At 41.3% G+C, this 12,755-nt stretch overlaps 1 protein-coding gene across 1 annotated transcript in view; it reads left to right on the top strand.

Annotated features, from left to right (window-relative positions):
* Positions 1 to 4,528: 4,528 nt before the first annotated feature.
* The window catches only part of EIF2S2 (eukaryotic translation initiation factor 2 subunit beta), an 18,588-nt gene continuing 10,361 nt past the window's right edge, over positions 4,529 to 12,755 (top strand). The window contains exons 1-3 of the mRNA XM_008703369.2: positions 4,529 to 4,688; positions 9,908 to 10,085; positions 11,516 to 11,619. Of these exons, the coding sequence (XP_008701591.2) occupies positions 4,674 to 4,688; positions 9,908 to 10,085; positions 11,516 to 11,619 (297 nt within the window). The 5' untranslated portion in view covers positions 4,529 to 4,673. The remainder of the gene's footprint in view (positions 4,689 to 9,907; positions 10,086 to 11,515; positions 11,620 to 12,755) is intronic.

Here is a 12,755-nt window from a genome sequence, read left to right as displayed (position 1 = left end):
TCTAGCCAGTTGCTATGGCCAAGGTCAAACAAGTTGCTGTGTGTGTTCTCCTCTAGGATTTTGATGGATTCCTGTCTCACATTTAGGTCTTTCATCCATTTTGAGTTGTAATATAGTTGATTTTAATTATGTTAGCTCCAGTAATTTTTTTTTTTACCATATATGATCAAATAAAGGCTCCAACTTCAACTACATCACTGTAAGCAATCATGTTAAAATTTTTTTTTTTTTTAAAGATTTTATTTATTTATTCGACAGAGATAGAGACAGCCAGCGAGAGAGGGAACACAAGCAGGGGGAGTGGGAGAGGAAGAAGCAGGCTCATAGCGGAAGAGCCTGATGTGGGGCTCGATCCCGGATCGCCAGGATAACGCCCTGAGCCGAAGGCAGACGTTTAACCGCTGTGCCACCCAGGCGCCCCAATCATGTTAAAATTTTAACACTATTGGATTTGCATCCATTAATTCAATAAATTATCCTCAAGGAATTTATATACATTCTAGAAGTGAAGTGAGACTATGAAAATCACAAGTAAACAACTGACCAATAAATTAAACAAATTTTGTTAAGTGTCAAGAAGGAAAACGGCAAGAGGAAAATGTTATAGTATCCAAGAAAGACATGACAATCACCTGGACCATGACAGGCCACCTGGCAGTGGAGATAGAGAGAAGTGGTTGGATTTGAGATTTACTTTGGACATAGAATCAACAAGACTTGCTAATGAATTGGATGAAGAAGGTGAGAAAACTGAAGGAACTGAGCTTCTTACGTAAGCAACTGGGTAGACAGCAGTACCCTTAATTTATGAGATGAGGAAGACATGCTATAAGAAATACCCAGAATTCTGTTTTAAATACAGTGACTTTGAGATCTCTAAGAGACAAGCAAATGAGGAGAAGTAGGTACTTGGATATGTGAGGCTGGAACTCAGTGGAGAGGTCTGGGTTGGAAATATGAATTTGGGAATCATTAATATAATGGCAGTACGTAGAGATAGTATTTTCATTACACTATAGCCTGGTCAAATTACTTAGAATTGGTGATTCCTAAATCTCCTCAGTAACACATTATCTTGTAAGTCATTTTTACATATGGCTAAATAATTAAGAATTCATTCCTACTAATTTAGTTTCTAAAGGTTAACTCTATTTAAGACTTCTTTGAGGGGGAGCCTCACTATGCCTTCTGCCTACTGTGTCAATCCAAAGATTAATTTAATTTCAGAGTTACCAGATGCTTCATTAATATCTCAGTGACTTTTCTCTTTCTTCACCAAAGCTAACTCTTAAAAGGCCCTACATAATAAGGTACAAATAGATGAAAGGGTTGTATAGGTTTGGATTTTTATGTGGGTCAGAATATCTTCTGTTCTCCATAAATTAAGTATCACTACAAGGATGTATGGGCTTGCTTACCAAGTAGAAAGAGTACTGGACTAAGAATCATGAGAACTGGGTTCCAGTTCAAATACTATCACTATTTAATTTTATATAATTCATAGCATCTATTTTAATTATTTTCTTTAATTCATAGCCTCTACTAAAATAGGCCTGCTATTTTACGGGTCAAGTGAAGAGACTATGGATTATTGTAAAGCCTATGAAAACAAAATTTAGTATATACTTGAAGGATTATCATTACCTTACTATTGAGTAGTGGGAGATCTGGAGTGGTGCTGAGCATCAAGAATGGCCCAAAGTGAAGATTCCAACAGTTTATTTCTGGATTTTTTACTTTTTTTTGTGGACTCCATAACTTGGCTTCTGTATCTATAAAACAGAAAAATCATAATGATTTCTCTCACTGTTATGAGAAGAAAATTAATAAATGACTATATATTTTAGAGAGATTTCTAGATGAAAGAGGTTTGGAAGATACAAATGATTATTTGCATTGATGCTCTTATTAGCTTAGTCTAAGTAGGATCGTCTCTTGGAAAACCTGGAAAAGCTTAGCTATCATTGCTTTGTGACTTCTGCCAGCTTCCCAGGGAAACTTGGCTTTCCTGGAAAACAAACTACTACCTTGGGGGAATGCTTGAAATCTCTGAAGAGTCTCTTGCAAGTAGCCAGTTCAGGGAAGTCAGACCTGGGACCATGCTGTAAAAGAAAAAGAAGTCTTTTCGAAAAGTAGCCAAGACTATTTACTAAGCATAATAGCATTTCCCAAACAGGGAGCAGAGGTACTATGAGGCTGCATTAAGACTTTCTGTGTCTTTGTTAGTATAAATTGAATAACTTAAGGGTGATTTCCTAAGAGGTCCTCTCCACTTTGATCACTGCTCTTCTCCCTTTGTCTCTTCCCGTTTCATTTCTCTATGCTTTGTCTTAGTCTTCATTTTTCTAGTTGAACAGGTTTTTCAGAACTTTAGGCCACATAGTTTCTCTCTGTCTTCAAGATCTCCCCATTCAAAGTGGTTTGGGGATTCTCAGGCGGCAAATGTTTGTTACCTCTCAAAGACCCAGGAGAAGATAAATAATGGTATACACCAGTGGCTCTCAACCACAGGTGATTTAGTAATGTCTGGAGACATTTTTGATTGTCACGAGGGTCAGGGTGCCACTGACGTGGTAGAGGCCAGGGATGCTGCTAAACATCCTAAAATGCACAGAACAACTCCCAACAAGAAAGAATTATCTGGCCCCAAAGATCAATAATGCTGCTGTTGAGAAACCCAGGTATGAACAGATATCAGTAGCTGAAGATTGTCGAGGAGGTACTGCAACCTCCTTAGGGATGCAAACTCTCAGGGTGGTAAAGTAACAGCCACTGACATAAGATTATTTGGACTTGGATCCCCAGGTTTCCTGTTTTGCTGGCTCTATGATTTTGGACTAATTATTCAATGCCATGAAAACAGTTTCCTCATTTGGAAAAACGGCCTAATAAAGTATTCTCATAAACTGCAAGCTTCCTGGAGGCAAGGACCTAATTTTACCTGCCATGCTTAGATTAGGGACTATTACCCGAAGGGGAGTACTAAATACCTGGGGATTGTCTCACATAGTTGTTTTGAGGCCTAAAGCACAGCACATTTTTAGGTGATATGAAACACAGTGAAAGGGTGCAAAGCAGCCCCTGGTAGTGGGAATTAGGCTGGCACCACAAACTGGGATGTGCTGCCCTGTTAAACATAAACAATTTCATGGAACACCAACATCAGACAAAGCCACTCTGACCAGGATGAAGACAAAATCAAAATCACTCCAAAACCATGTCTGAATACAAACAAAAAAAGAATATTGTCCCACTCGCACACACACAAAACAAATATACCCCTGTCCTGGCTAACAGGAGGGACTGCTGCTTCATAATTAATCATAGCTTTAGCTTCTCTAGGTTCTTCTCCCTTTGTAAATAAGAATTAAAGGGGCACCTGGGTGATTCAGTCAGTTAAGCACCGACTCTTGATTTCAGCTCAGGTCATGATCTCAGAGTCTGAGATGGAGCCGCGCATCAGGCTCTGCACTCAGTGGGGAGTCTGCTTCTCTCCCTCTGCCCCTCCCACGCGCTCACCCTCTCTCTTTCTGTCTTAAATAAATAAATCTTTAAAAAGAATTACTAAAATATCCCATCATAGAATTACCTCCACCTCCTAACAGCTATCCAGTCTAGACTGAAGGCCTGCTTCCTTGAACACTCCTAGAAGTTACCTAACACAAGCCCAAATCCTGTAAATTCTTTCAGGCACCCTCTTCCGGAAATGTCTCTGTCCTTCATGGTGCGTCTCCCTCCTTGCAAGCAGACAGTAAGCCCAATTTCGCTCAACTCCAGTGGTGTTGTCAGTGGTCTTCGGCTGGAGGCCATCCACAGTCGTGAGAGCCCCTTCGAAGGTAACTGCGTTATTACGCCTCAAGGGGAACTGCATGATGCACCCAGAGAGTTCAAGCAGAGATTTCATGAACAAGTATTTTCAGGCTTCCTGACAGACGGCTGGCAGCCCATTTCTTCTCAAGAGACATCGTCTCTCCTCAAAACTACAGAGGAGACTTTAGGTTTCCGACCTCCCAAGCTGGAATCCAGCACGTCAGGTTAAATTTCTCCTTAAGTAAAACCTCTTAGTGAGGTGCGCGCGTCTAGGTCCAACTTGACTTCCTCAAACACTAGAACACCTCAAGGGCACATGGTGTAGGTAGTAGCAAGGAAACTAAAGCCCTAACGGGTTCATATTACTGAGCGTCCCACCCACCACCCTAACCCAGAAGAAATGGCCCTGAATTCACTCCACAAGTCCTGCACAAGAGTGCGGAAACTTAGGCGCGGAGACAAACTGAGGTAACAGCCGCCAGCGGCAAAAGCTAACTTCCGCGCGACTTCCTTTAGACGCCGCACACGCGCACGGATCGCTGGGCGGCGGTCCTCTAAGTGCCCGCCTCTTTTAGGCGGACTACAAGTCCCGGCTTGCCGGCCGCCGCGCTGCGCCGTCGCCTGGTAACTCGCGCCAGACGGAGCGCTCCAGGTCGGCTCCTCCGCGCGCCTGCGCCTTGGCAGCCTCTGCGCAGGCGTATTTCCAACGCTTGGGAGGAGAGGGCGGGGTGTCGTTCCCTTTCGCTGATGCAAGAGCCTAGTGCGGTGGTAGGAGAGGTGTCGGTAGGAGCAGCGCTGCCACCGGGGCCTGGGGCTGACCCGTCCGACTTCCCGTCCGTGCCGAGCCCACTCGAGGCGCAGCCATGTCCGGGGACGAGGTGAGGGCCTGAGCCTGGCTCTAGGGCTACGGACTGAGGCGGAGAGTCTAACCCACCCCGGTGTGGGAGACCGGGCCTGCGGCCTAGCGGCCGGCTGCCGCCATGTGGGGCAGCCGGGCCTAGGCTGCTGGGAGCGGTAGAGCCGGTGAGGACTTCGGAGCCGCGGGCCTGGTCGCGCCCGGCTCTCCTTAGGGCGGCGGCGCCGAGGCCTGCGTCCTCCTGTGGCCGGCGTTTCCGGAATTGAGAGCTCGTTGAGTCGCCCTCCCAGAAGGGGGATTGAATGCCCGGGTACTGCCCCGAAAGAACGAGATTGGGGCTGCCGACCCCTGCATTCCTTTCGATTTGACAGTGCGGTTCCAACTCTCCTCGCTGGGCGCCAGGAGTGCTGAGAGGGGCTTTCCTCAGCTCCGGCGGGGCGCCCTCGTTAAAAACTTTGCAGGCTGCCTTGTCCTGGCCGGTATCCGCCCTTATTCTCATCTCGAGCATTATCTCTTTAAAGGACCGAGGGGTGAGGGAGATAGAACAGAGGAAGAGACCCTTCAGCCTCAATAAGTGACTCACTCGGAAAGTTTTAGGGCGGGAGTCCTTAAGCCTTCCTGAACAGAGAGCTCTCAGCGACGTGAGCGGGAAGAACGGGCTGCGAAGCTGGCTGGATCTTTTTCCACCGTCGTGCTTGTATCTCAGCAAATTTTCTCAAGTCCTTGTTAGCCATATTTGTACCAGTTCATGTAAAATCAAACGGGTCTCCCACCAAGGAAAAAAAAAAAGCTCTTGAATTTATAACTCACTTTGTAAATATTGGGGAGCTTGGCCTATAGCGCCTTGGAGAGGAGGAGGAAAAAATCGAGGCTTTCTCGAGCGTTGGTTTTTTTTTTTAGGTAGACCCTGAACGATGCTTAGAATTTCCGCAGTAGTGGAAAGGCCTGATCACGGGGCAAAGGCAGTGGTTAAGAAGGACAAGTACATGTGCTCACAAAAAGGATATTCTCCAATTTGGTTGGAGTTAATTCCCTTGAAATGTTATGTGGTGGCTAATTCGTGGGGGGATTTGAAGACCAAATTAAGGAATTTGGATATTATTCTGGAGGAGGAGACTCCAGTTTCACATTTGATTTTCACAACCGTGTAAAATTGGTATCATTGTTACACCCATTTTAGAGATGAGAGAACTGAGGCTTAGAGAGTTGTATGATGCCCATGATTAAATAGTAAGTGGTGGAGCCAGTAGTAGAACTCCAGATCTTTGCAGTATTGCCTCTATCTAGGTAACTGGGAGACTCTTGCTCTGTTAGGAGATAAACTGAGAGTCTAAATGAAGTAGGTGGTTCTTGCTTGGAGGTCATGCTATGACCTTCCAAGACATTGCTCTGGCTACTGTATTTCAAAAGTTATGACAGTGGCCATGATTCATGCTTGTTTTTTCCCCTACCCATTTTCTAAGCTTTTCCTAACCTTTAACAGTGCCTATGTAGGTGTTGTAAAGTACCTGTGTAGGGGGTTTATGATAAAGTACTTAGAAGTGTTGTAAGGGAGTTAGATCTAGTAGCTACAGGGGGTAGAAGAAATAGGGCCATTTCAACATAGCAATATGGGGAGGTGGAGGATACAGTTTTACCAGTGGGATCAAGTTTTGAAGGAGGTGGAATGTGAATAAATTATTAAAGGGTGAACAAGATTTTGTCAAGCAAAAATGCAGAACCAGCATTCCAACAGAGGGCTTTGGAAGCCAATAAAGTATTAAGCAGCTTAGCACTTCACAGGTCTGTGAAGTCCAACTTCATTTTATAGGCAGGAAATTAGGGCCTAGGACGGTTAACTTGCCCAAGATCACACAGCAAGTTAGTGGGACTAGAAACTCAGCCTTTGGCTTCCACTCCGGTGAAGGGTCAGGTTCCTCAGTACTATGGAGTAGATTAGTATTCTTAGGCCAGTCCTTAACTTCTGACCACTTTACAGACTTGTAAGAATCAAGTGAAAAGTTGTACGTGGAAATGATTTATAAACTGCCAGGGTCTCCCCAAGAGTACAAGTTCTGGGCTAGGATAGAGGGTTAAAGGACGTACTCTTAGTTTTTTGGGTTTTTTTCCCCCTATTTTCTTTACATTTCCTTCTTTAAACACTTTATTGATGTATAATTGACATAAACTGCATACGTTTCTTTTTAAATCTGGTGATTAAGCCAGAAACTCACCAAAATATAACTTTCTTTAACCTAGTGGAACCATGACCTTTAAAAAGCAGTGTTCTAGAATTACGGAAAATTCCCTAATCTGCAGGCATTCATATTTTTCAGACCAGTTTTTTTTTAAGTGTTGTCAATAGCTGAGATTACCTCTTATTACTGGGCCCCATTTACAAGGTGTCAGAACCATTAGGTTTTCACACAACGTGATAGGATGTTTTACAAAAGAAGCTTTAAACTAAAAAAAAAAAGTTTCTGATTAAAAATGAAGTGTGTGTTGTACAAAGTTTACAAAACACAGAAGAATACAAAGAAATAAAAATCTCCCAGGATCCTGTCATGCAGAGATGACAGTATTTAGCATTTGTTCTCACCTTGCTTCTCTAGGTTTTGTAACACTTGCTTCCTGGGTGTGGCGTGGCCATGAAGTTATCATCTTGGGTAAATTCTGATGAATGAGAGTAGGTTACCACTTTCAGTAAGCATTTTCACATTCTCCAACCCAACCCAACCTGGGAAGTTGAAAGTGGGAAGCTGTTTTTGAAAGCTTTGTTGTAGACTTAAAAAAAAAAAAAATAGCTCAAGAGATTCTATGGTTTTTCATAAGTGTACTGTCAGCAGCTATTTGCTTCTCAAATCCAACTAGTCTGATAAAACATTTTGAATGTAATTTGTAAGTCAGACATGAAAATCTTAAAACAAAAACATTTTTTCACTCAGGACTGACATGGCCCTGTATTTGGGGGAGTCCTGTCCTAGGCACTATTTTGGGATCCCTGGTTTCCTTATTTTGAAACTCTACTTTGCTAGGAGGCGTGAGTATATGGGGCAATAAATAACTATATGTCTTAAGTATCCAGAGACAGTAATTGTGAGAGATGTTAATTATATCGGTGTATAATTCCTGCGTGTTTATTACTCTTTACAAGGCTACAACCAAACTGTTTGCCTGTAGACTTAAGTACAAATGTTTTTCAGAGCGTGAGAGCTGTGAGGCTGTCCTCTGATTTGAGAATCCCTCCTGTCTTTGGTCTGTCTTGCTGCAGAATAGTTAAAAGATAATTAATATTCCAGAACTTGATACTTGCCCTGCCGGACAACTAAATTTCTAGTACCTGGTGTGCTGCCCTTTTGCCAAATCTCCATATTTCAGGAATGAGGATAAACTGCCTACCTCCCAGGAATAGATTGCAACATTCCATGTACAGTGACCCAGGGCCTAACAGGTTAGCAGTGGGAAGCTTCCTCCTGCTAATTCAGTCTTCCTTATTATTTATTTATTTTTTTATATCCTCTTCTTTAAGTTTGCTCAGTAGTGTTCTTCAGACTGACTGCATTTTGGAATTATTCATTTGCTACACAATTAAATCTTTGTGAAGATAGGAGAGGAAATCTTTGAAATGAGGCTGTGTCATGTTCTAGAATGTCTTGCAGATTATTCTTTTTTGGGTGAGGACAATAACTACCCTACCTTATTACAGACCCTTGTTTGGTTTCAGTGTAGCTCAGTTTCTCTAATGTACTTGGGTCATAAAGAAATTTAAGTTAATTGGAATCAATTTGGGGAACTTTTTGAGTTTCATGGTATGTCTTGGAAATGTGATCATGCTGAGTTGATGAAATTTCAGTGATAGGAATCAAGAGATACCGTGCTTTGTGAACTATAAAGCATTATATAAATTATAATAATTGCTAACACTTATTGAGTACTTTGTGCCAGGCACTGTGCCAAGTGTTTTGTATTTAATTACTCATTTAATCCTCCCAATAATCTTGTGAGGTTTGTTTTTGGTTCTGCTACTGATCTCCATTTTACAAATGAGGCATGGAGAGGGCAAAAACTTACCTGGAGAAGCACAAGTAAGTGCCAAAGTCAGGATTTGAATTCAGTCTAGTTGGACTCCAGACCTGTGCTTTCAAATACTTCTCTGTCACAACAGATCATTGGGCAAAATCCTAAATTTAAGCATGGTAGAATTTGGACAAAGATTGGTAAGGGCTTAGAGAAAAATACTTGGAACTTGAACCCAATTCTACTTGACTTCAAAGACCTCTTTCCATTCTACCAGGCATCTACTCTAAATGTTAAACTGTTGGGGCACCTGGGTAGCGCAGTCGTTAAGCGTCTGCCTTCGGCTCAGGGCGTGATCCCGGCATTCCGGGATTGAGTCCCACATCGGGCTCCTCCGCTGGAGGCCTGCTTCTTCCTCTCCCACTCCCCCTGCTTGTGTTCCCTCTCTCGCTGGCTGTCTCTCTCTGTCAAATAAATAAAATCTTCTAAAAAATAAAAATAAAAAAAAATAAATGTTAAACTGTTGTGTCTACAATAGCAATCTATATTTTTTCCCAAGTGATCAGTATACACAAGTTGTCTAAAACAAGTAATAAATTAGTTTTTTACTTACTCTCTAGTGGACATTAGATTTAAAATAACTAAGAAAACTTAATGTTCCTGAAACAGAAAGCAAAATAAAAGTTTGTATGGAAGTTTCTCTTACTTAGAGATTTGCTATAGGAAGGGTTGCTGATGGATTTTCTTAAAGATTTATCTGAATTTGGGGGGGGTGGGATGGGAGAAATTTTTATTTTAATTTTTTATCAGGTCCAGTCTCCTGGCGTAGCAAACCCAGGATGCCAGCCGTAAACAAAACATGTATAAGCTGCCGAGGCATTTGTTTTCTCATCCATAAAGTGGAGGACATAGCATAAGTTGTTGCTAAGGTCCCTTCCCAAGTTCCATGATACATTTATAAAGTCTCCAGATTTGCTCGTGAAATTTAAAAGTGAAATTGCTGTATCTTGTGAGAATCTACAAATTTAAAGGCAGGTGCGTGTGTTTCCGAACCATACCCCTCCCCCACCCCTAATAAGGGAAGGTGGTTGGATGGACTTTTTGTGAGTTTGTAAAATCCTTTTTGGTAATTTAATGTACCATATATTGTTGTACTTTCAAGTATGCTTTTTGAGTATACAATATATTTGGAATGTGAGTATCTTTAAAAACAATCACTTGGTTCCCTTTTCTTTTTTTAAACAGATGATTTTTGATCCTACTATGAGCAAGAAGAAGAAGAAGAAGAAGAAGCCTTTTATGTTAGATGAGGAAGGGGATGCCCAGACAGAAGAAACCCAGCCCTCAGAAACAAAAGAAGTAGAACCAGAGCCAACTGAGGACAAAGATGTAGAAGCCGATGAAGAGGACAGTAGGAAAAAAGGTGAGTTGTAGATACGAAGGAGTCCACTGTTGTCCTGTGAGACCCGGTTCTCTTCTGTGAGTGTTTTGGATTTTGTGCCTACAGTGACCTCTCAGCCTGGTAAGTGAAGTTGAGACTATCAGCATGTTGTGTGCACTGGGTCTTGCCAGATTTCTGATAGACTCGTTCCAGAGAAGGTCCTACCAAATCCACAAGTTGCAGAGATGACAAAACCTCATCATTCCAGGCCTGGTTTTTCCAGTCTAACTTGTCCAGTCTCTTCTCCAATTTTAATTGTAGTTGTATTTGAGTGTAGGCAGAAAGACATAGGAGCAGAAGTGGCAGTTTTGTATCTTAGCAAATCTGAGAATCTATAGAAAAGATTAAAATTACTGCCTAAAATGTTTGGAGTAGACACCAGCGTTAGTTATTCCCTCTTGTGCTCTAACATAGACACCGTTTGGTTACTGGAAACATGTATGTCGAACGTAAGACACTGCTGCTGATGGGGAGAACTGACATTCATTGAGATCTGGCTTGTGCTAAGCATCTTATACATGTTTAAAACAAACTTGAAAAGTAAGACATTCTTGTAATAAGACAAAATGAATTCATAAATAGCTCCTCGAAAAACTTTGTAGCAGAGGGATCCTAAAATATTCTTAGTGTACAGTAGGGCAGGACAACTGGAAGACTTATTGAATAAACCCATTATTGCTATTGGTGGATATGTCATATGCTTTATAAGGCCTTTTGTTGAGTGATTGATTTTAGTAACAATAAGCTAACCACTAGGATTTAGATGAAAAAAAGTATAGCACCTTAGTAGCCGTAGGAAGATAGAAAAGCCAGTTAGTACCTCTGTTGGAGTAACAGAAGTTTCTATCAAGACACTTAGGAGGCACCTAAAACCCAGTTGGGGGATAGACTTAGAGAAGGCTTCTTGGTAGAAGTTCCTTCTAACCAAGATCCAGTGAGATGAAGGTAAGTGCCATATGAGGGCTGACGGGGGCTTGGGTAAGAGACCACACATACTACATTAAGAAGTGGAAGTAGTTCAGTTGGACTAGAACCAGGAATTAAGGGTTGGTAGACGTGAGGGTAGGCAGAAATAGAGAGATAAAACTAGGGAGGCTTGGAAATTGTGTGACAACTCTGACTTTGCCATAGGAACAATGAGGCATGGTATGGCCAGATTACTAAATAAATATTCCCAACATGGTCCCCTAACCAGGTTTTTCCTACAAAACTTCGATTTGACCTGCCATTGTTTTTTCCAGAACCGTAACCTTGGGTTGTAGAGAGACCACTGTACTAATTAATACCCAATCTTTCCATTCTGGTGGCTTAACTAATTAATAGCTGAAATGTTGGTTTAATTCGGTTTGTGCTGTACCTTCTGCTAGTTGTTAATAATTTTTACTCTTAATAATTTTTAATTATCTCTTTAGATGCTTCTGATGATTTAGATGACTTGAACTTCTTTAATCAGAAGAAAAAGAAGAAAAAAACAAAAAAGATATTTGATATTGATGAAGCTGAAGAAGGAGTAAAGGTAGTATTGCTTTCTTATTGAAGGTAAAATTTGACCTCTTGAGAGGTTGCTAATGGCTGATGTTTCTTTTTGTCTTGTCTCTTAACAGCTTTGCTTTTGTTATTAAGTACTTGATCAGTGTTAAGGTCATTTTCCTGGGATTGTGTCTGACTAGGTATCTTAAAGAGATTATGGTTTAAAGGAATATAAATTGAGTTTTACACATGGCATTGCGTGCCATTAAGATGATTACAAAATGCCCTTGGTCATTAGCCACACTGAGATTGGCTGAGGAGAGAGATTCCTATAAGTGAGAAATCCTGTGGAGCATATATTCTTATGGTTTCTTCTGTTAGACTTTTGGGAGCATGTTGAAGATACATAAACTTATGTGTGTTCCTCTGAGCAGCAAAAAAATGAACCCCAGCTTGTGATGGACGGTGGCTGATGATTTTATGGCCTGTAGGAGAACAAGGGCATTTAGGCTGGTTTTTTGGGGTTCTCTGGTCTTTTAGGAACATAAGGGCTTGCGATTATCTTGTTACTGGCTGTTTCCAATATAAATATCTCAAAATTCTTTTGGACAAGGATAGATAAATAGGTGAGTAGGTGGGTAAAAGGAAGATGGATCAAGAAGGAGCTAAAAGTCTGTTATTCCCTTACTTAGAGCTACTATTCTAAGACACTATTCAGGAATCTTGAGCAGAGCCCACACATCTATTTTAAAAATCCAGGATAATAGCCATTTTGTGTATATACAAGTGAGAAGGAGCAAGCATGAGAGCACACATACACATGTACTCTCCCATTTTATGTTTTCTACCCCAATTTTTCTTTGGTGAATAGTTTATTTGCTCAAACTCAAATAAGGTGTATCCCACGTGTAATTGGAAATGTATACAGTAATTCATTCAGTTTTGGAAACAATGTCACAATTTTGATAACTTGGTTAATTCAGCAAATATGTATTGATAATTAACAGCGAGTTAGGCATTGTGTGCTGATTGCTAAGGTACTGAAATGAATAAGGTATTTTTCCTTTTCAGAGATTATTTTAGTTCAGGAATAATTTAGACTCCTTTAGAACAAGATGATTTTACCTGGATTTATCTTACTCTGTCCCTGTTTGGGGATTCTCTTCTCTTCCTACTATTGTA

This window comes from Ursus maritimus, unplaced genomic scaffold (assembly GCF_017311325.1).
Source record: "Ursus maritimus isolate PB19 unplaced genomic scaffold, ASM1731132v1 scaffold_22, whole genome shotgun sequence".
NCBI lineage: Eukaryota > Metazoa > Chordata > Mammalia > Carnivora > Ursidae > Ursus > Ursus maritimus.
Note: the sequence above shows the minus strand (reverse complement) of the source record. Positions and strands in the feature narration are given on the sequence as shown.